General features: G+C 39.6%; 2 protein-coding genes and 1 long non-coding RNA gene across 5 annotated transcripts; 2 read left to right on the top strand and 1 right to left on the bottom strand.

The window, feature by feature from the left end:
- Positions 1–4,607: 4,607 nt before the first annotated feature.
- Positions 4,608–6,085, top strand: LOC141609407 (uncharacterized). Its single transcript, XM_074428465.1, has 2 exons — positions 4,608–5,481; positions 5,766–6,085. Exons 1-2 carry the CDS (start codon positions 4,698–4,700, stop codon positions 5,798–5,800), a joined length of 819 nt encoding a protein of 272 aa, XP_074284566.1. The 5' UTR covers positions 4,608–4,697; the 3' UTR covers positions 5,801–6,085.
- Positions 6,086–8,889: 2,804 nt separating this feature from the next.
- On the top strand, positions 8,890–16,108 carry LOC141608705 (alpha-glucosidase-like). The gene is made up of 5 exons (XM_074428050.1): positions 8,890–9,345; positions 9,452–9,682; positions 9,764–10,413; positions 14,465–14,888; positions 15,648–16,108. The coding sequence occupies exons 1-5, from the start codon at positions 9,060–9,062 to the stop codon at positions 16,106–16,108; spliced, it is 2,052 nt and encodes a 683-aa protein (XP_074284151.1). The 5' UTR covers positions 8,890–9,059.
- LOC141609406 (uncharacterized) lies at positions 11,408–13,955 on the bottom strand. 3 transcript variants are annotated; one of them, XR_012527407.1, is made up of 4 exons: positions 13,788–13,955; positions 13,589–13,671; positions 13,302–13,392; positions 11,409–13,072 (listed from the first exon to the last, which is right to left on the bottom strand). It is a non-coding gene; the product is annotated as an uncharacterized LOC141609406 (long non-coding RNA). The 3 variants fall into 3 exon arrangements; XR_012527408.1 differs by having other exon boundaries at positions 11,408–13,392; positions 13,589–13,684; XR_012527405.1 differs by having other exon boundaries at positions 11,409–13,392.
- Positions 16,109–23,883: the final 7,775 nt, after the last annotated feature.

Raw genomic sequence — 23,883 nt, 5'->3', positions numbered from 1 at the left:
CGAGAGAGAGTATGAGACGGATCGTGGTGGGTTTGACAACAGGGCTAAAGGTTTCAGAAAAATCGAGACCGGGTCGTTGATGGAAGCCCTTAGCAACAAGACGAGCCTTGTGTTGCTTAAGGCTACCATCAGGATTATATTTGAGACGGAAAACCCATTTACAACCTATGATATTCGAAGCTTGAGAGGCAGGGACTAAGGACCAAGTGGAATTTCGAATTAGAGCATCAAATTCCGTCTGCATAGCAGCACACCAAAGCGGGTCAATAAGAGCTTGTTTAACCGTAGTTGGCGTGGCATAGGTAGTGGGAATGGTGGAGAGTTTGGCGTATTTGGGATTGGGTTTAACGATTTTATTGGAAAGACGGGTGTTGTGGAGAGGAATGGTGGCAGAGGTGGAGGTGGAAGGACGGGAAGCAGTGGTAGAAGGTTGCGGGTCAGAGGAGGTGGGGTTCGAAACAGGGGTGGAGGAGGGCAAAACAGAGGGCGAGGAGAGGGGAATAGAACCAGAAACAGGGGGGACTGGTTGGACGAGGGGGAGGTCGTGAGGGAGGTAGAGGAAGGAGCAGAAGTGGCGGTGAGGACAGGAACAGAGAGAGAGCACCAAGTGTCGGGGGAGGGAGATTGTGGTGGAGAGGAGAGGCGCATGAGACGGAGGTAAGGAAATTCATCATCAAGAAAGTGGACATGACGGGATGTGTAAACCCGAGAGGTCAGTGGGTCAAAACACAAATACGCACTTTGCGTAAGAGAATACCCAACAAAGATGCATTGAATAGATCGAGGTTCTAGTTTATGCGTGTTATAGGGACGTATCCATGGAAAGCACAAACAACCAAAACTATGAAGCTTGTTAATGTTGGGTTCGGTGTTAAATAGAGCAAAATAAGGGGATTTGTTGTGAAGAGTGGAAGTCGGAAGCCTATTAATAAGATAAGCTGCAGTAGAAAAGGCGTGAGGCCAAAAGGAGGATGGAAGTTGTGCGTGTGTAAGTAAGGCAAGACCCGTTTCAACAATGTGACGGTGTCGTCTTTCAGCAAAGCCATTATGCTCGGGGGTATGGGGTGGAGAAGTAAGATGAGTAATACCATTAATGTGAAGATTAGGGGTCATCTTTTTAAATTCTCCGCCATTATCGGAATAAAAACGGCGAATAGGCTTATTAAAATACTTTTCAATGATGGCACGGAATTTGATAAATGTAGACTCGGTTTCAGATTTAAGTTTAAGGGGATATAACCATATGTAATGAGTGTAATAATCAACAAAGACAACATAATATTTATAGGAGTCGGATGAGGGGACAGGTGACTGCCAGAGGTCCGAGAAAATAAGATCAAGAGGAGCAGTGGACACAAGTGTGGAATCGGAAAACGGAAGACGGTGGCTTTTATTAATATGACAGGAAATACAATTATCGGAAATAGAAGTGCGTAAATTAAATCTAGAATTAAGGACTTGTAGAATTTTGTTGGAGGGATGATCGAGACGATGATGCCACGACGATTGTCCCGGTGTAGTAGCTAGGTGTGCGTGAGGCGAGGAGGGAGTCCACACATACATGCCGTCAATTAGAGGACCGTGAAGAAGAAGGATTCCCGTCTTGGTGTCCTTAACAAAAAAAGAAGAGTGTGAGAAGACAGCATAAGCATCATTGTCAAGACAAAATTGATTGACGGAAAGGAGTTTGCGAGAAATTTTAGGAACAACTAGAACATTAGTAAAACGAAGAGATTTAGAGGAGGAAGGAATAGTGAAAGAACCAGTATGAGTTATGTGAAGCGGAGAGCCATCACCAATGTAGAGATCGTCGGGTCCTTCATACGGAGCATGAAGAGACAGTGTATTTAAATCATCGGTGATATGATGAGACGCGTTGCTATCAACAACCCATGACCGAGGTGGGGCAGAGGTGGAGGCAGCAGCCGTGTTGGCTTGAGGGGGAGGACCACGAGGCTGCCTAGTAGGGAAGACGATGTTTGGATAGAGGCGTTTAAGATCAACACAGTCCGATGCAACGTGACCAACCACATCACAGAAGTGACAACGACCTTTGTACGGATTTTTGGGCTGAGACGGGGTGGAATTGGTCGTGGGAGAGGATTTCGATGAATAGGAAGAGCGATTAAAATTTTGGTAGCGATTTTGATTGTGAGTTTGATTATTGTAGCGAGGTTGATAATTAGGACGATGTTGAGCAGCATTGGCTGACGGAGGGAAGGAGACTGACGAAGGAGTTTGTTGGTGCTTGAGGCGGAGTTCATGCTGGATTAATTTCTCGTGAAGAGACTCAAAGGATATTGGTGTGTCACGTAAACGAACAGCGTCAATAACAACACCATATTTTTCCGGATTGAGACCATTAAGAATCTTGTTCGTAATATCATCGACATACATAGGATGTTCGAGTTGAGCCAAGTCATCAGTACAAGCCTTAATGGATGTCATGTAGTCAGTGATAGACATACCCTCAGTGTGTGAGATGTTGTCAAGACGATCTTTTATTTGAAGGCGATGCCCTCGGGATGAATTAGCAAAGGTGCGGAGGAGGGTAGACCACGCTTCATGAGACGTGGTATCATTGATGATGAGACCGGCAATGGGAGAGGATAGAGTGCCGGTAAGAGCACCAAGAATGAGTTGATCTTGGCGATACCAAGTGGAATGGGCAGGGTTCGGGACAATGGTGGGAACGGTTGCAGGAGGGACCGGATCTTTGGTGAGGGTTTCGGGAGGAGCCGGGTGAGTACCATCAAGGAATGAGAAAAGTTGGAGACCATTCATGATGGCACGAATTTGGAAACGCCATTGACGAAAGGTCATGGTGTCTTTGAGTTGAATGCAGTTTGAGAAGTTGACAAGGGTGCGAGGAGAGTTCGGTTCAGCGGCATTAGCTAATTGAAGTTGATTGGCCATGACGAAGGTCGGGGAGGGAGTCGTGTATATAATTCGGAGCTCAAAGGGGAAGCGATTATCGAGTTGATCGTGAGGATCGACGGACTCGTGATACCATGTAAAGAATGAATATGAAAGATGTATTTTTTGAATTGATGATAAAACAGTATACAGGAGAATGTATTTATAGTATACAAAGGTTAATAACTAATGCCTAGATATATGCAAAGAAACCCTATAAAGATAGATACAAGGCTAATGACTAGGAGATAAAATAGGAACAAACAGTAGACTATTGACTTGAGTTTGTTGAGGTAAGATACGATGTTGTTGGACTTTCAATAGTAGAGGAGTTCTTATTCTCAATATTTATTACCTTAAGTGTAGTAAACAAAATCTCTAAAAACAAGCCATTAATAGCATAAAATATAAACTCATAATCCTAAAGATCAATCCTATTTATTGTGTTGATCGACTTGCACAAATTTTATCCTTCACTTAACTTATATAAAAGCCCTTCATTTACATCATTTTCCATCCAAAAAAATATAATCTATTTTTTTTTTTTTAAAATACATTATCCTAAAAAAAATATGCGAAAAAAATTAATTTCCCAAGTCAATTTTTTGACACTAGCATGTCTACTAGTGTTATGTACGTTATATTAGTTGTAGGAACAAAATTATCAGAATTTAGTAATGATGACACGGTAATTGGGTATGGTTATAAGGTAACAAATGCTCAAATTGATAATGCTACTAAGACATTAACTGCTTATTTACAAGTTGTTCAGAATTCCTCTACTTATGGGGACGATATTCAGATTCTTAACCTTATTGCTAGGTACGATAATTTACTCGGATTTTAGTTATACTCTCTCTGTTTCGATCAATTATTTAATTTTTCTTCTTTTTTTTTTTTTACGAAAGATATTTTAGTTCTGTTTCCCTAACCGAAGTTAATTGCATTTATGTAGTTTCGAGGAAGATGATCGTCTAAGGATAAGAATAACCGATGCTAGTAATAGTCGTTGGGAAATCCCCGATGACCTCATACCTCGTCCACCACCCGTACAACCGCGTCCACCGCCACCATCATATTCCAACCTTAATGACAACCCTCCATCGGAAAACAAGACCACCGTGTTAACCACCAAAAACTCATCCCTCAAATTCACCTTACTCCACACCACCCCGTTCGGCTTCACCGTCACCAACTCCTCCAACGGTGACATCCTCTTCAACGCCACCGCGGACCCTGTTAGGCGAGATACCCGAGCCTACCAATTAGCTTAATTAGTTATTTGGTCAATAGTCATTATCTTCAGTTAGAGATATTCTCTCCTTTGTTTTAGGTACCAACTTGTACTATATATTGCTATCTCTTTTGGCTAATGAATACCAAGGAAAATAGATTACTCCATATTCTTATTCTGCTACTTCAACATACGTAACATGGTATCGAGCCAACTCTTCAAACCCTAACAAATTTTTTTTTTTCTTTTCTTTACAATCATTCTCATCAACATGGCTGGTGATGCAGTCGTTGATACTTCTTCTTCTTTCAAAATCGATCCCCTCTCATCTTTCTATCTCGGTTCTCATGACATTCCGAGTTTAAAAATTTCTAGCATCTCTCTAACTCATAATAACTATGAGGATTGGAGCCGCGATATTCGTATGTCGCTAAAGTCTCGTCGTAAATTCGGGTTTTGCGATGGGTCGATTAAGAAACCTACTGAGCCCAATCTACTCGAACAGTGGGAAGTGGTGCACTGCACGATTGTTCGTTGGATACGTAACATGATCGATCCTTCCGTTCTCTCCAGTGTTCCTTTTGTTGAAGATGCAGCCGTCCTTTGGCGCGACTTGGAGGAACGCTTTGCGGTTGTTGACGGAACCTCTATTCATTCTCTTAAGACGGATCTCGCTAATTGTAAACAACTCAAAGGTATGTCCATAACCGAATACTATGGTAAATTAAAGACTCTTTGGGATGCTCTAACTATTCACGAACCTCCATTCGCGTGTAAGTGCGGTCGATGCACTTGCGATATATCATCACAGGCAACTAAGAGACTTGATAACGAGAGACTCCATCAATTCTTTATGGGTCTTGATCGTAGTCTCTATAGTACTCTTCGAAATCAACAGTTCCAATTAGACCCACTGCCTACCCTCAACCGCGGCTACCACGCGGCATTGCAAACTGAACGTCTTTTACAAGACGACTCTCCCCCTTCCGATGTAACTCCTGTCATGGCGTTCGCTGTTCCCGGGACTTCTCGTACCCCAGCCGACTGGAAGGCAATTCGTGAGAAGGAAAAGTTGGAACGGCGTACCCTATTTTGTTCTCACTGTAAAGTGAATGGTCATGAAGTCACTAGCTGTTTTATTAAGGCCAACAAATTTCCGGAATGGTGGGGTAGTCGCCCTCGCACTTTGGAGGAACTCCGTCGCCGCCGAGGAGGAGGGGCAGGTTCGAATACAAATGGTAGTGAGTCCGGGGCTTCTTCTCGCAATGACTCTCTGGTTCATGCCAATGTGGCTCACGCGTCCTCTTCTATTGATTCGGATCGGTTGTCTGGTACGTTTTCCTCTTGGATTATAGACACTGGTGCCTCTAATCATGTTACAGGTAACCTTTCTTTGCTTTCCGACACCATGGTCATTCCTCCTCGACCGGTGGGGTTACCAAATGGGAAGCAAATATTAGCCTCTCAGATGGGTACAGCTCGAATTAGTGATAAATTGGTCATTCGACGGGTTTTATTTGTTCCTCATTTAACTTGCAATTTACTATCCGTCTCGCAATTAACAGCTGATTACGACTATGTATTAAATTTTACTAAGGATGGTTGTTTTATTCAGGACCGGTCTACGAAGACGATGATTGGAGCTGGTGAACTTCACGATGGACTGTTTCTGTTTTCTCCTAATTCGCTCCCTTTGGTGAATGCGGTTGGCACGGCTGGGGATTACCATTTGTGGCACCGTCGGCTTGGTCATCCAGGAGACAATGCGGTCAAATTTACTTCCTTAGCTCGGACAATTTCTTTTAATAAATCTTTGGTGTGCGATGTATGTCATCTTGCCAAACAGACTCGATCTAGCTTTCATACTAGTGATAACACTGCCTCTGAACTTTTCCAATTGATACATTGCGATCTTTGGGGCCCTTATCGTACTCCCTCTACTTGTGGTGCGAAATATTTTTTAACTATTGTTGACGATTGTTCCCGGTCCGTTTGGGTATATTTAATGCTTGCTAAAACCGAGGTTACAGGCTTCTTTATGCATTTTTTATCCATGGTTCGGACCCAGTTCTCTAAACAGGTGAAAATTGTCCGGAGCGATAATGGAAGTGAGTTCAATCATATAGCTGATTATTTTGTGCAGCAAGGGATACAATTTCAGACCTCGTGTGTAGGCACGCCCCAACAAAATGGGCGAGTCGAGCGCAAACATCGTCACATCCTTAATGTGGCACGCGCATTACTCTTCCAGGGTCATCTTCCTAAGCAATTTTGGGGCGAGTGTGTACTTACGGCTGCTCATTTAATTAATCGTTTGCCCTCGCCTCTCTTACATCACAAAACCCCGTATGAGATTTTATTTGGAGCATCTCCGTCTTATTCCAATTTACGGGTATTTGGTTGCCTTTGTTTTGCTCATAATCAGAACACGAAAGGAGATAAAATGGAACCTCGAAGTCGTAAATGCCTATTTTTGGGTTACCCACATAATACGAAAGGATGGCGGGTATACGATCTTGAAACTAACCAAATTTTTATTTCCCGTGACGTCATATTTTATGAGAATTTGTTTCCTTTCGCTGCTTCCAACAATCAAGTTGATTCTATTGAACAACTCCTTCCTCCTGATGATTCATCCGAGCCCGAATTGAACTCCACAGCTGCTCCTAGTTCGACACCTACTCCTAACGGGTTGTCGGGGTCCGTAAATACTGCACCCGGGTCCCCTTCACCCGCCACTGAAGCCGTTGCTACTCCTGATGCTGCTACTTCAGCCGTGCCTCCTCCCTCTTCCTCAACTGTTGCCCCGCCTCCTGACCTTGGTCGAGGACACCGCATAAAAATTCCCAACTCACGCTTAAGCGGCTACGTTCTTGATACGACAAACAGTCCATCTTCTCCAAGTTCACCAGTCACTCCGTCATCGTCCGAAGGTACACCTTATTCCTTAGCTAACTTTGTAAATTGTGATAAATTTTCTAGTCGACATCGCTCGTTTTTGGCAGCCATAACCGCGGGGGTTGAACCTCCGTCATTTAAAGTTGCTGTTCGTAACGATGGGTGGTGTCGTGCTATGCAAGACGAGATTGATGCTCTTGAGGCTAATGGCACTTGGGATTTGGTTGATTTGCCTTCCGACAAAAAGGCCCTTGGTTGTCGTTGGGTCTATAAGATTAAGCACAAATCCGATGGGTCCGTTGAACGATTAAAAGCTCGCCTTGTTGTCTTTGGTAATCATCAGATTGAAGGTATCGACTATGGTGAAACCTTTGCTCCGGTGGTCAAAATGGTCACTATTCGGACTCTTCTAGCTGTTGCCTCGATCAAGAAGTGGCAATTGCATCAAATGGACGTCCATAATGCGTTCTTACACGGGGATTTGGATGAAGAAGTCTATATGAAACTTCCTCCGGGATTTGGTCATGGTCGTGATGGTAAAGTTTGTCGTCTCAAAAAATCATTATATGGTCTCCGTCAAGCACCGAGGTGTTGGTTTGCTAAGCTAGCCGGGGCCCTTCGACAATATGGTTTCCGTCATTCTTATTCCGATTATTCACTATTTTCATACTCCAATAACCAGGTTCGTCTACATGTCTTAATTTATGTTGATGACCTAGTTATTGCGGGTAATGATATTTCGGCCATTGATGATTTTAAAGAATATTTGTCCCGATGCTTTAAAATGAAAGATTTGGGTCCATTAAAGTATTTCCTTGGAATTGAGGTTGCCCGAAACACTGACGGCATTTGTCTTAGCCAGCGAAAATACACACTCGACCTTGTTATCGAGGTTGGTTTATTGGGTGCTAAACCGAGTCCTACTCCCATGGATATTGACCATAATCTCGCTACCACAACCAGTCCTTTCTTATCTAATCCCGAGCGCTATCGACGACTAGTTGGTCGCCTAGTTTATCTAGCTGTCACACGACCGGATGTCTCTTTCTCCGTCCATGTTCTATCTCAATTTTTAAAGGAACCGCGTGACGCTCATATGGAGGCAGCTATGCGAGTCGTCCGTTATTTGAAAGGTTGTCCGGGGCAGGGTATTTTCTTACGCTCTGACAGTCCACTTACCGTGACGGGATGGTGTGATTCTGATTGGGGCAAATGTCCCCTGACTCGTCGTTCTGTGTCCGGCTGGTTCGTTTTCTTAGGTGACTCGCCTGTGTCTTGGAAAACGAAGAAACAACACACGGTTTCGTTATCCTCGGCTGAGGCCGAATATCGGTCGATGGCGGCTGTTGTTTGTGAGCTTAAGTGGCTCAAGGGTTTATTGACCACTTTGGATGTTCGGCTTACTTCCCCTATGCCGCTGTTTTGTGATAGCAAATCCGCGATTCACCTAGCCCAGAATCCGGTATTCCACGAGCGGTCTAAACACATCGAAATTGACTGTCACTTTGTCCGGGATGCTATTACCGATGGCCTTGTCAAGCCGTTCCATGTTTCGACCAATGATCAAGTTGCCGATATGTTTACTAAGCCTTTGGGAGCACGTCAATTTAAGTACTTACTTCGCAAACTGGGCATTATCGACCTTCATGCTCCAGTTTGAGGGGGGGTGTTAGGCGAGATACCCGAGCCTACCAATTAGCTTAATTAGTTATTTGGTCAATAGTCATTATCTTCAGTTAGAGATATTCTCTCCTTTGTTTTAGGTACCAACTTGTACTATATATTGCTATCTCTTTTGGCTAATGAATACCAAGGAAAATAGATTACTCCATATTCTTATTCTGCTACTTCAACATACGTAACAGACCCCAATGACCCAAATACCACCCTCATTTTCAAAGACCAATATCTTCAGTTATACTCCACGCTCCCCGCTAACCGATCCCACATATATGGGCTTGGGGAGCATACCAAGCCCACACTTCAATTGACCCCTAACCAAGTTCTCACTATGTGGAATGCCGACATTCCTAGTGCTAATAAAGACCTTAACTTGTACGGTTCACACCCGTTTTATATGGACGTGAGATCAGGTCCAATGAACGGGACGACTCATGGAGTGTTGTTGTTGAATAGCAATGGGATGGATGTTGAGTATACGGGTGATCGAATTACGTATAAGGTGATTGGTGGGATTATCGATCTTTATATCTTTGGCGGGCCCACACCCGTGAAGGTTATGGATCAGTATACCAAGCTTATCGGTCGCCCTGCTTCCATGCCATATTGGTCTTTTGGTAACCTTTCTTGCTCTTTCTTTTTCTTGAAATAATAGATTAAAACTTTTTTTCTCATTTTATTTGATTGTCTATCATTTGATATGTATGATACTTTAATTTTCAGGTTTTCATCAATGTCGATATGGATATAAGAATGTGAGTGAGCTTGAGTACGTCGTAGACAACTACGCAAAAGCGAAAATCCCATTGGACGTAATGTGGACCGATATTGATTACATGGATGCCTATAAAGACTTCACTTTGGATCCTATTAACTTCCCTCTTGACAAGATGCAACAATTTGTTAATAATCTTCACAACAATGGGCAACGATATGTGCCCATTGTCGATCCTGGTAATTAAGTTGTCACATGCTTCAGTTTTTCGAACCTGACTCGTTTGATAGGTCTAATCACGATTTAATTCATCTTTATAGGTATCAGCACAAACAGTTCATATGATACATTCAGCAGGGGAATAAAAGATGACATCTTTATTAAAAACCACAACGGTTCGGAATACTTGGGTTCTGTTTGGCCAGGACCGGTTTATTTCCCTGACTTCATAAACCCGGCAGCTCAAGATTACTGGACCGATGAAATAAAACGATTTCAAGACGATCTCAAGTTCGATGGACTATGGATCGACATGAATGAAGCAGCCAACTTTATAACTTCACAACCTCTAGAAAACTCCACACTTGATGACCCGCCTTATAAAATCAATGACGGCGGAGGTCGTCAGCCGATATTAAGCAGGACTATTCCGGGATCCGCTTTGCATTACGGTAATGTGACGGAATACAATGTACATAACTTGTTTGGACACCTTGAAGCTCGAGCAACTCACGAAGCTCTTGTTAATGTTACAAATAAAAGACCGTTTGTGCTTTCGAGGTCGACATTTGTGGGGTCAGGGAAGTATGCAGCACATTGGACAGGGGATAATGCAGCAAGATGGGATGATCTTGCGTACTCGATTCCGTCAATGTTGAATTCTGGTCTTTTTGGGTTGCCTATGGTTGGTGCTGATATTTGTGGTTTTATGGATAATACTAATGAAGAGCTTTGTCGTCGATGGATTCAGGTAAAATGTTCGTTCAATAATTTTATTTGAATTGTAATACTAATCGCATCGAAATTAGACTAATCAAAACTATAGCGAAACAAATAAAATGGTGAAAATGACTCGAAACCCAAACTGATCGGATATTACATTTTACCCATATTATTAAATTAGTTTAGGTATTCCACCTTTTTTTTTATATTATACCTCGCACGCATATTCTAACAAAAATTACAATAATAAATGTACACTTCACTAAAATGTTTTATATGGATAAAAAAAATCATAAGTTGTTTAAATTAAATCGACAAATCTTATTTTTTATAAATAACTTTTTTAAGAAAAAAAAAGTCTCACATAAACTATTTATTTTATTAGAGCTAAAAATGAAAATTTTTTGTCTACCTCCTAATATTTCACATTGAAACACTAGTAGAAAAAACCCCTATAGCGGTGGTCATAAATGACCCTTTTATGGCGGTTTTAACAAATTTTGGGTGCGCCGTATATCACGGGGTTGTTTACACTTTGCGGCGGTTGTACAACCGCCACTATAGCTTACGTACAGTGGCGGTTTTTTTTATAAAACCGCCATTATAGGCTTATATAAAATGGCGGTTGCTAAACAAGAACCGCCATTATACTTCACCTATAATGGCGGCTATTGTTTGAAAAACGCCACCATAGATATATCAATAATATTATTACACCACTACATGTTCTCTATAACAACGGTTGTTGTTCCAGAACCGCCACTAAAAGTAATTATAACGTCGGTTGTTGGTACAGAACCGCCACTAAAGGTAATTATAACGTCGGTTGTTTGATGAAGAACCGCCACCATAGGTAGTTATTTAAAAAAAAAAAATTGCTACCAAAATTTTGCTAGCAATATCCTAAGATTTGACAATCCAAATAGCAAAATGAACAATACATACAAGAGAATGGCAACCAACAAACTTGTATATCATCCGACCAAACAAATTAGTATTGCTAATATTGAAAAAAAATATACTTCCAAGTGTATAAATAATCACATACACGTCTTAGTTAATAAACTAATCAACATTACATGTTCTCTAAACCTTAGCATGAAGAGGATCATATTCCACAGTAAGCCTTAATGAAGAGGATCATATTCCACGGTAAAGCAACAAAATTCGAAGCATGAGCTTGAAATGGAGATCACGGACAGAAGGTCTCAATCTGATAAATACACCAATATCGTTGACGGGCAAAATGGAAGTTCAGAAATTCGAACAGAATCTACAACTGCAAATCAGCAAGAACTGATGAAAACCACGCCTAGACGAACCATTGAACCAATGAATTATTTGATTAATTTCAGAAACAGGTCAGTTAGAAATAAAAAAACGACAAATAATAAATCGTGTTCAACTAATCATATAAGCATCAATTGATCGGCATGTTCAAGTTTTGAGAATTAGGATAACTTGTGTAGGTCTTCCTTCCAATGTCAGCTCTAAACGGAACTACCTGTGATCATCTAGATCTTTGAAACTAGTAGTATCTAGCATCTCATGGTTCTCTGATCAGAACAATATTCTGCAAGATAATTTTCAAAAAAAAGATCTTTATATTCAACTCAAAAGAATTACATAGCCTGAAATTTTCAGTATATTATTGCTTTAAACCGGCAAAAGAAGAAAAAGATCGACCCTTGGCTGGGATTCACTTCCTAACAGCCTACTCATAGACATCATGTCATATAATAAATTTGTTATTTGTCCAATTAAACCCCTCATTTAGGAAATATTTGTCCTATACAAATCATTATCATATTTCGTGTGGTTTAAATACTTGCACATTGATAATCATATGTCCATGTCTAGATGTCTATGAGACTTCAACTAGAATTCTAAGTCAAAAGTAAACAGAACTAGTAACTCAAGGAAATATACACACTAAATAAATTATATATAATGAAGTTTCAGCTACTATATAACAATAATCACCTGAGTGCGATCCAAATCAGTTAACTTTTTTACACTTCTATGTTGGCTTTTATTATAAATGACCCAAGAATAGACTAAGTGCACTTTAAGCACTACCATTTTGCTTAATAAACTACACACCATAAACAGGGGTGTTAACTCCATACATTTAAATACAGTAAACAAAACAAGTAATTCGCTGCACAGACTTACTGACAGTAAGAATCAGAGAGTAGTAATGTTATAGAAGTTAACCGGGATAAAAAGGAAATGGACACCAATAGCAGCAGCAGGAGGAGCATGGCAAATCGTTTCTTCAATATCATAACCTTCCATGCAACAATACAAAACGAGCTTCTATTTTTACCAATTACTCAACATTATAAACATTCACATAGTATTCCCACATCTAAGAACAAGTTAACTAAGATGAACAAGAGAAATAGGGGATACATTTTCCTTTTCAAAAGCCAAATTAAAACCTTTTCAAGTTCAGACACGGGAATGTTTGGAAGTAAAACACAGTGTTCCATTTTTCCTCTATTCCTACTTTCGACAAAAACCAACCCTCGAGGAGGATTCAGGAAAGTGTAAAGTACATCAAAAATAGTAACCTGCGACCAGTGCATTGAACACAGTAACTAGCTAATGTAGCATAACTTCCATTTGGCAAAATCAAGCCATAATCAGAAGTAGTGTGTATCGTGGAAAAATTGAGGCACTGGCTGCAAATCAAAGTCATAAACTCAGACAAAGTACAGTGAAGCCAAAACAAGCATAATTAAAAGAACCAAGCAAAGCGTTAGATGATTTTTGGAAACTGAAGTAGAGAACTTTAGCAATCAAATCAGCCGCCATTAATTTTTCTTATCAATTGAAACCTCAACTGAAATAACACATCAAAATCCAAACGAAAAAAACACTAAATTAAGTTAAAGAAAACTGCACAAATACCTTGGAATTAGCATTACACTATATAATCTACCCAGCAATTATCTTTAGAACATAACTCTAGGAAGCTTCTCCTGCCATTCTATGTTCTTTCCTGTAACATAAGCAGATGCACATCCAGGCTAAGCAATCACTCAAATCACTTTCGCGGATAAGAATTTCGTAAATGTACAAAAAAAATCAAACGATAAAAAGGAAAACAAATCAAAGACGCAGGCAATTAGAAGAATTAGAAGTAAAAAATTAAGGAAAGTAAAGAAAACTTAGATGATAAGCGGGAAAAAATGGACCTGGAGTTGTCGGTGGGGAATGGACTGTGTTCAACATCATCGAGATATCAGCTTTTTATCGTCGTCGTCGATGGGAAAAGAACCTAAATCAATTAACTATAATAATAAAAATAATAATAATAATAATTCAAGTTTGAGTTGAAACCCTAGATCTTAAAAAAAGGGGTAATAGCGAAAGGAAGAGAAGAAGAAGAAGAACCGGTGAATAATGGAGGTCGGCCATGGCGACGAGCAGTCCCCCTTCTTTCATATGGAGTGTTGGTGGTGGCGGAGCAGAACAACGGTGAGAGAAGTTAGGTTAGAGTGGGGACTGGGGAGTGAACGAGTGATAGAGAATAAGAGATATGCGGGTGTTGTCATTTTAAGCGCCAAGTTACATACAAGTTTGATATAAGTCGGTTTTAAATAGGACCGCCACAAAAGCATTATAGTGACGGTTTTAAAATAAAACCGCCATACCATTTTTCACGTCGGTTGTAAATTAAACCGCCACAAAAGCCTTATAGCGGCGGTTTTTAAATAAAACCGTCACAAATAATTTCTTTTATAGCGTCGGTTCTTAATTAAAACCGCCGCCAATAGTTTCTTATCTACTTTTTGTGTCGGCTTCTATTAGAACCGCCACTATATCTGCGTCGCGATAGGGGTTTTTTCTACTAGTGAAAATTGTTAGTTTTAAAGTTAAATACAACTAATTTAATAGTTATAATCTATATACAATGCAATCTAAAAAACCGCGCTTTTATGCGAGATTTATCGTAGACTCCTAGTTACAGTTACAAGTCAAAGTGACAGAAATGAGCTGATCTTTATCACTTTGGAAAAAAACATGTTTAAAGCTGGAATTTTAATGTAGAGTATGTTTTTTATATGCAGGTAGGAGCATTTTACCCATTTGCAAGAAACCATGCCAACAAAGGAAGCACCTACCACGAGCTCTATGTATGGGATTCGGTAGCCGAGTCAGCACGGAAAGTCCTAGGACTTCGCTACAGACTCCTCCCATATTTGTACACATTAATGTATGAGTCTCATTTAACAGGAACCCCCATTGCTAGACCTCTCTTCTTTTCGTTTCCAGAGGATGTCGAAACTTATGGTATCAGCTCACAGTTTCTTCTTGGCAATGGTGTCTTGGTTTCGCCTGTTTTACAAGCCGGTGCTGAATCTGTCACTGCGTACTTCCCGAAAGGAAACTGGTTTGATATATTTAATTACACGAATTCTGTGACAGCTTCTACTGGTGCTAATGTTACTCTGAGTGCACCTGCTGATCATATCAATGTTCACATCCGTGAAGGTAACGATCGAGCCTCTTCTAATTTTGTACGGAGTATCTCATTTTGGGTCCGAGTTTAAATAATGAATATGCATATATAATGGGAATCGAACTTGGGACACATACGCTTAACCGATTTTTTTACGTTTGGGGTACCAGGTGGGCTCGCCCCTGTTTGCGAGTCTGGTCAATTTTTGACAAGTCTAATTAATCTCGTATTGCATCAGTTCAATTATGTAGACCTGTCACTCGCGGTCGGGTCATACGGGCCACGGGCCGGGTTAGAGTCAGAATAAGGGTTAAGAAATAATTTATAACGCATTTTTTTAACATTTTTTATTCAAAAAAATATTTTTTTAAAAATGTAAAACATATTTAAAAGTAATATTTTAATCATGTTCAATGTTTACATCAATTATATTGACATAATTATTAAAGTAAAGTTTTTTTAATAATTTTTTATTATTAAATATTATAAAAGTTAATAAAATTATTTTTTTTATTTTGTTTGTGTTTTTAAGTAATAAAAAAATAATTTTATAAACTATTTTTTCAAATAAAATATATAAATGTTAATATTTTAATAAAATTCCTAATTTACCTTAACCCAACGGTTCGACCCGTTCGAGTCGGGTCTCTTCCCTAAAATAACGGGTCATTTCGGGTTCGGATCAAACGAGTCACCGGGTCTAAATTTTTGACAAGTCTAATTAAATCTCGAATTGCATAAGTTCACTTGTGAAGGTATACGTCTTACGTGTTATCTTGTGCTTGTGTTAGGTAACATTTTGGCAATGCAAGGCGAAGCGATTACAACACGAGCTGCACGAAACACATCATTCAACCTCTTGGTGGTAATGAGCAATAACAGTGCTAGTACCGGGGAAGTTTTCATGGACAACGGAGTAGAATTACATATAGCGGGGGCAATCGGTACTTGGACATTGGTGAAATTTCAGGCAGAGTTAGGGTCAAGCAATGTGACAATTACATCAAATGTAACTCATGGAGGGTATGCAAAGAGCCAGAATTATGTCATTGACAAAATTACCATTTTAGGTCTCACTAAGGGAGTTAAGAGCCCGTCGTCCATAGTCCGACATGGCTCTAGGACCGTAAATTTCAATGATATGGAAATAAAAGCTAGTTCTGATAATGAAGGGGTGTTTGTAGTGTCAGAAATTACAAATCTGAAGTTGTCTATGTGGAATAATTTCAAGTTGGAATTGAAAGTTGAATGAGAATTCATGATTTTAGTTGAAAAACATTTTGTATGTCACTCATTTTACATATTCTTTCTTTCTTCTCTCAGTTGAAATGTTGAATGAGTACACAATAGTGGAGTAAGGCTAGCGGGGCAAGGATCTTCTCCATTTCAGCACAAAATTGTTATATCACGCCCCCTGCATTTCTGTTGTTACACATGGTACAGTCACATGGCTCATTGTAGTTAATAGACTACTTATTATACTTAGATACCGGACACCTAGTGTGTAAAAATGCTAGTTGAATGGTCATTGGGTATAATTAAGTACCTATGTAATTAGTGGTGAGTCAAGATGGAATCCGTCAGCTCAAGGTAATGAGTTTGAACTCTATGTTGTCATTAATCTTATTGGTCATATCAAAACCTTGGCCAGGGTAGACGAATGATTTAAGAAAGGAGTTTCTTAAAGTCATTCCCGACCAATAATGATAGACATGTAACATAGTGGTCGTCTAGTGGGGTTTAACAGTCAAACCATACCCTAGGACGATCCGGAGTTGGAACGACGGAGGGAAATAAATACATTGTCCTTTACTGGGTTCGAGTACAGTGAATATTGGTATTCATGCTATCAGGCCCGGTTCTGAGGGTAGTTTGGAGGCCCGGTTCTGAGGGTAGTTATCGACCGCTTTTGAATCCCTCGCCCCATCGTAGGCACGAGGTGGAGGTGCCTTCACCTTATGGCCCCCCAAAGATTTTCCGTCGTTGGCTACCGCTTTCAAGAGTGTAGCGCAAGTGTTCTCTAGCTCCTCGATCTTTCGATGGAGGTGAGCTATCTCTTCCGCCCGATCGTCGGGGATTGCATCACTGATCACTTGGATCCGGACACCCATCTCGGTCATGGCCGACTCGTAGCCACTAACGGTCTTTTGCAACTCCTCGACATTCTCCCCCATTCGCATCACGATTGTCTCAAGTATTGGGAGTTTCTTATCGAGCGTATCCTCTAAGGCGTCCAATCGGTCCTCTATACTTTCGCCCATTTTCTCGATCTCGATGAACAAATGAGGCTTGCAGAAACCCGTCCGAAGACCGGGCTCTGATACCAAATGACACGGTCCGGTACTTTTGCCGGATCGTGGCGCGCACCCTTGCCCGTCTCAAGGCAAGATGCAAGCGACAAGGATCTTCGTTCTAGTGAGGGATCGCCCACTAGCACGATACTCGGGTCTCGGTGTGTGAGTCGGGATCCTAGTGTCGATCCCACAAACACGGCTTGTTAGTAAAGTTAAGGCAAAGAGTCGTTCACAACAAAGCAACAACAAGCAATACGAAGGCACAAGGTAGGAAGTAGATTTTCATTCACTAGTACTCCCTAAAGAGGGCACAATGGAGGGAAAGGATACATGTGGATTGATTTTAAAACCCCTAAGTTCACGTTGACTTTCCATTACTTTTTCGTTCTTCCCTTTTGTTTTTCATCTTCCCTTTTTTTATTCGCATTTTGAGGCGTGCGTTCACCCATGGACAGTTCGAAAGGATGATTCATGTCAGCCGACCCCAAATCATTTTGGGATTAAGGCACTGATGTTGTTGTTGTTGTTGTAGTACTCCCTAAAGAGGAAAATATGATAGTTACATCCTGGTAGCAGGAAACATTGATTTTACAAGTTTAGTTCAGAATAGCGATATACCTATTTATGGAAAGAAAAGCTATTCTAAAACTATGCTAGACTAAGAAATTACTTACTACAAATGTACAAAGGAAATGAAATTACATAAGCATAAATAAATCTAAGGGTTCAAGTGTGCGGATCGTCACACATGGCATAGCTAAAAGATAACTCTTGTTAGCTAGGGCCTAAAGTAAGCCTTGGAGAACACGTTTTGTTGCCTATAAATAGCAAACTTGCGTACTATTTTTAATATAGAATGGCAACAAGTTTTGATCGAGTCTTACTCTCATGGTCTCAATACATACTTATAAAAGAGAAAATGTTTCTCTATTATTCCGAGGTCGTCTCAAGGGTTGAGAACGTTAATTTATCTACCGGTGTGGATACACTAGAGACTCCGTATTTTTTGGGGTTAGACCAATTTATTGTCTACACATAAAGTATGTGTCCCTTTACCCAGTTTTACGAGTTTTTAAATGCAATAGGTCTCAGGAGGACCGCGTTTCTGTCTTCCGCTGCTACATGTGATGTGCCGCGGTCCCTTCAATTGGTATCAGAGCCAATTTTGCATTTACATTTTGTAAATTTGGGTCGTATTTTTACGTACTGTGCGCGAGAATTGTTCTCGTAGTGTTTCAGTTGTGAGCTATACACTATTTGATTGTTGTATATTTATCAACATGCATACATGTCGCATGCATTCAAGACTTTGTTTTTAACAAAGATGATTACATCAGGTAATGTTTGCTTGATTCAATCAACATTATAAAAGTTTGTATTTTCAATGTTGTTGGATCATGTTGATTTATGTGTCAGACATGGTGAACTACTACGGTTATGCGATAACTATGTACGACAATTATATAAGATATAGTTGTTAGTGCTAATATACGATATAAGCACTTATGTTATTCAAATTGTTTGAATGACATTAAAACTTGACCAATTAAAGATCATTGAGTTTTTAATTGATAAAATATGAGATATTTTGTCAAAGGTTGCCACTCAGGTAGACAATAAAGTTATTTTATTTTCGTTTACAAGAAGCGAACTGACAACCAGGGGGCTTGTAGTTCGGATATATAATAATATTGTCTATTGTATATGATACGGGGGTGAAGAAAAGTTAACTAATCTTATACTTTTAGTCTGGACAACCCAGAGGGTATGACATTTATTAATTTTCTGTTACTAGAGTGGATAAACTCAACTACACTGATAGGTACGACCTGACAACCAGGGGACTATGTAGTGTAGAGCCTGAAATGATTTTATAAGATAAAATCGGATGAATTTTAATTATGATGAGAAGCGATCTGACAACCAGAGGGCTCATGCATGTTTTAAAATTCTTATATATCATTATGAGGAAGTCCATATCATGATGATGTATGATTATGTTCTTTTTTGGATTGTTTTCTTTCGGACTAAGATTTCTCAAAGAAGGCTAGTGGGAGTACAGTCATTTTCCTAGTGCTATATGAGGATGACATATTGGTAATAGAAAATGGTGTGCTAGCCATGCAAGAGACAGAGATTTGGCTATCTGAACACTTCTCCATAAAGGTTATGGGAGAAGCGGCTTATATTCTTGGAATAAGAATCTATGGAGATAGATTCAGGAAACTGCTTGGGCTCTCCCAAATTTGTACACTGAGCTGTCATGTTGTACAAGGCTTGATGTGGCTTACCCGCTAGGAGTAGCGAGTAGGCATCAGGCAACCCGGGTGAGGAACATTGAAAAGTGGTGAAAACCATCCTTGAGTACTTGAGAAGGACTAAGGACCAATTCCTCATTTTTTGGAGATGGTGAGCTAAAAGTGTTTAGCGGTACTGATGCAAGTTTCACATTCGATAAAGATGATAGCAAGTCTATCTCTGGTTATGCTTTCACCTTAAAGGGTGAGCAGTGAGTTGGAAGAGTTCCATAAAAGCTAAAGTAGCTGACTCAGTAACCGAAGTAAAGTACTTAGCTGTATGTGATGCTGTTAAGGAAATTGTTTGGATAAAAAGGTTCTTAATTGAACTTGGTTTTGTTCCTTCAGTGGAGGAAGGTGTTCCTCTATTGTGTGTCAATAAAGAGTTATTTCACAGGCTAAAGAGCCAATGGCCTACCAATGATCTAAACATGTTCTTCGGAAATTTCATCTGATCAGAGAAGTATTCGAACATGGAGATGTTCAAATTCATCAGGTGTAAGGGAAAGAAACGATGCAGATCCTTTCACTATTATAGCGCTTGAATCAAAGGAGTTTGACAAGCGCAAGTGGGATCAAGGATCAAGGTTCATGACCGATTGCCTCTAGGTCAAGTGGGAGATTGTTGGAACTATGTCTCAGAGCAATCGTTAATGAAACGTTTTGAACGAATTTCATACAGTGTAATTATTAATGGAGATTAGTAATTAGATGACATTTTCTTATTATCTTATTAAGGTGTTAATGCGATGATAAGTCCTTGATTAAACTGGTATACTTGACATCATAATGGAGATTATGATAATGAGAGTCGAGTATTATAAAGTTTAGTCTAAAAGTGTTATTGGTCGTGTGATTATCAGAATGGGACTATGATAATCCGGATACACCAATATATTGATAACGGTACTCATGAGATGAGTATTAATGGATCTCATTCATTAAGTTATAATATAGATAATTCATATGGAGATATGATTATTGAACTGACTAACAGTGAGATTTCCCAAATGGTTATTATTACCTATGCACTGTCAATATGGAAATTCTCTTAAGGAGTAATTGTATATTTTATCCTTTGATCTGAGATTATCATTGTAGTTAATAGACTACTTATTATACTTAGATACCGGACACCTAGTGTGTAAAAATGCTAGTTGAATGGTCATTGGGTATAATTAAGTACCTATGTAATTAGTGGTGAGTCAAGATGGAATCCGTCAGCTCAAGGTAATGAGTTTGAACTCTATGTTGTCATTAATCTTATTGGTCATATCAAAACCTTGGCCAGGGTAGACGAATGATTTAAGAAAGGAGTTTCTTAAAGTCATTCCCGACCAATAATGATAGACATGTAACATAATGGTCGTTTAGTGGGGTTTGACAGTCAAACCATACCCTAGGACGATCCGGAGTTGGAACGACGGAGGGAAATAAATACATTGTCCTTTACTGGGTTCGAGTACAGTGAATATTGGTATTCATGCTATCCGGCCGTCGGGGAGTGTTGTTAGACCCCAACCTCGATTAATAGTTAATGAGATTAATTATTACCGGTTTAGCAATGAACCTATGTGGTCACACACTTACGGTCGATATTTAACGTTTACGATTATTTAATTTATTATGAGATAATTAATTAAATAATCTCGACGACATATTTTTATATTGTCCGCTAACACGGAAATATAGTTAATATCGGAAAGATAATTGTATGAGAACGGATCGAAACTAATCACATATGGCCACGTGCCTTTTGTGATAAGGATGGTGATTCATTTTGTGAATCATCCCACCATGCTACGTGTTTTCTTTATGAGTTATCTTAGTTGGTAACAATGGTAAGTAAAACAATGAGGTGATTGCATGGCATAGCTAAAAGATAACTCTTGTTAGCTAGGGCCTAAAGTAAGCCTAGGAGAACACGTTTTGTTGCCTATAAATAGCAAACTTGCGTACTATTTTTAATATAGAATGGCAACAAGTTTTGATCGAGTCTTACTCTCATGGTCTCAATACATACTTATAAAAGAGAAAGTGTTTCTCTATTATTCCGAGGTCGTCTCAAGGGTTGAGAATGTTAGTTTATCTACCGGTGTGGATACACTAGAGACTCCGTATTTTTCGGGGTTAGACCAATTTATTGTCTACACATAAAGTATGTGTCCCTTTACCCAGTTTTACGAGTTTTTAAATGCAATAGGTCTCAGGAGGACCGCGTTTCTGTCTTCCACTGCTACATGTGATGTGCTGCTGTCCCTTCAGCAAGGCTATATAACTACATATAAATTGAGAGTTACATAGACAAGTAAGTAGGGACAGTATGCTCAGGCTATATTACTACTACAATATGCTCACACAACATTATCAATATACTCGTATATATCATTGTATATGGTAGTTGTTAGGAAACTGAATTACACGAACCACAATTGACAATAGTTAACGCGCCGAATCGACTCCGCTTTTCTAATAGAATACTCCCTTTTTAGTGTCTGGGTGGAACCGAATTTTTTACTGAGATAAGACGGTGCCCTCTGATTTTTGTGTAGAAAGTTATATGTTGCTTTGATGTAGAAGAAAGTTTGTTTTACTGTATAATTCTCTTCTCATCCTTTATCTATTTATATAGAAAAAGAAACAGGGATAAGAGATCGATAAGGGAATGCATTTCTGAAGAGTTGTAACCCTTCATAAATTCGGATTAAAACTAATTAAATTCCGCGTAATTTTAATTACCCGTCATAGTTATTCGAACGAAAACTATACCGAATCCCGTAAATAATTATGCAAGCTACACTCCCGACTTCCCGAACTCGCATAATATTATTAAGAAATTACCCATCTACGAACCAACCTTAGTTACGCCAAATGAACCAATAATTACTCTTAAATCACCAACAATAATGCTTGTGTAGAATTGTTAAGGTTGAATCTCGATCTACGAAAGCCTACGAAAGCACGAAAGTAATGTCCTTGTTTATTTCGGTAACAAGAAATTAAAAATTTATTTATAGTTTCTACTTTTTCTATTTTCACCTTTGTAAAGCTTTCTTTAAATTATTTCAAAATCCACATTATCTACACATTTTCGTTTAATTCTCAGCAAAACACCTGTTTTACCAAGAAATAAGAATGCGATTTTATTGTGAGACTAAAATACGGAGTACAAATTAAAGTAAAAATGTTCCACAAATAATAAAATAGATATGAATCATAAAATGAATATGACTATGACGAAAAATGTTGCGAAAATAAAAAAGTAACTTTGGCCACGACTAACGATGAAAACGTCAAAGAAAATACAAAGGGTAATACCAAAGTTAGGACCCGAAGTAGTTGGCCAACATATACATATGTGGGTTCCATAAACATCTTCCATGAACGCCGACTTGGACTATCCAAGTCAACGTCTAATGACTTTGAATATTCAAGTCCACCAGTTAACCATCACATTTAAAAACGACTTAAAAGAGATAAAAACTCTCTCAAAGATAATTTCTCATAGTTAGTGACTCTGGGCTGGTTAGTGCGGATCGGCCTTGCTAATCCGGACCCAGCCCGCCTATGACCCGTGTATGAACCCGGCCCGCCTAACCCGTGCATGACCCGGCCCGACCTGCCTTATTTTCGGGCCAGTTCGGGTCCCTCAAAGCCAAGCCCGACCCGTCCCAACCCGGACCTGAGCTAGGCCCACACTAAAACCCGCCATAAACCCGTCTCATGGGTCTCCTTTGACCCAGCCCGACCCGACCCAACCCACCCTCAATCTCGGACCGGTTCCGGGCCTCCCAAGCCAAACCCGACCCGCCCCCAGACCCGGCCCGGACTGTTGACCATCCCTAGTTAGTGTTAAAAATCTACATGTATAATTTGTGTTGAAACTTTACTTTTCAGACTTTGATGGCTCTTTCGGAACAAAATATGTTCTGTTTACGAACACTACGTTGTGGCTTTTTTTTTCGAAACGATAATTGTGAGATAAACTTTACGTATTTGTAAGTTTTTCGGAACTATAATTGTGAGATAAACTTTACGTATTTGTAAGTTGTAACGCGCTCTGTTCCTTAAGCTAATGAAAATTGAATCGTAGTAAACAATCAAACATTCGAACGCAAGATGCGAGCACATAACTCGGACTCTTGCGCAAGTTTAAGAAAATATATAATTAACAAAAGTATGTAGCTCATGAGAAATTTAGAAAACCATATACATACATGTTGCTTTTCTCCTCATACCTCTCTGCCGCTGAACAGTGCATTTACTCATCGAATTCTGTTCTTACACATGGTACGATCCTTTGGGTGCGTGAGTGTGGAAATATTACTCGCTTTATTTAAAATACGGAGTACACATTTACATATCATACAATAATGAAACAACTTTGGCTATAATTTCTTTAACTTATTCACATGATCTTGTCTTTGATGTTGTCA

Source organism: Silene latifolia, chromosome 10, assembly GCF_048544455.1.
Source record: "Silene latifolia isolate original U9 population chromosome 10, ASM4854445v1, whole genome shotgun sequence".
Lineage (NCBI taxonomy): Eukaryota > Viridiplantae > Streptophyta > Magnoliopsida > Caryophyllales > Caryophyllaceae > Silene > Silene latifolia.
Note: the sequence above shows the minus strand (reverse complement) of the source record. Positions and strands in the feature narration are given on the sequence as shown.

Bases quoted from the DNA above. Each gene is read 5' to 3' on its own strand.
- LOC141609407 (XM_074428465.1), top strand. From the start codon at position 4,698: ATGATCGATCCTTCCGTTCTCTCCAGTGTTCCTTTTGTTGAAGATGCA. The intron at 5,482-5,765 runs GTACGTTTTCCT...TGTTTTATTCAG, and splicing joins TGATTCGGATCGGTTGTCTG to GACCGGTCTACGAAGACGAT.
- LOC141608705 (XM_074428050.1), top strand. From the start codon at position 9,060: ATGTGGAATGCCGACATTCCTAGTGCTAATAAAGACCTTAACTTGTAC. The intron at 9,683-9,763 runs GTAATTAAGTTG...TCATCTTTATAG, and splicing joins TGTGCCCATTGTCGATCCTG to GTATCAGCACAAACAGTTCA. The intron at 10,414-14,464 runs GTAAAATGTTCG...TTTTATATGCAG, and splicing joins TTTGTCGTCGATGGATTCAG to GTAGGAGCATTTTACCCATT.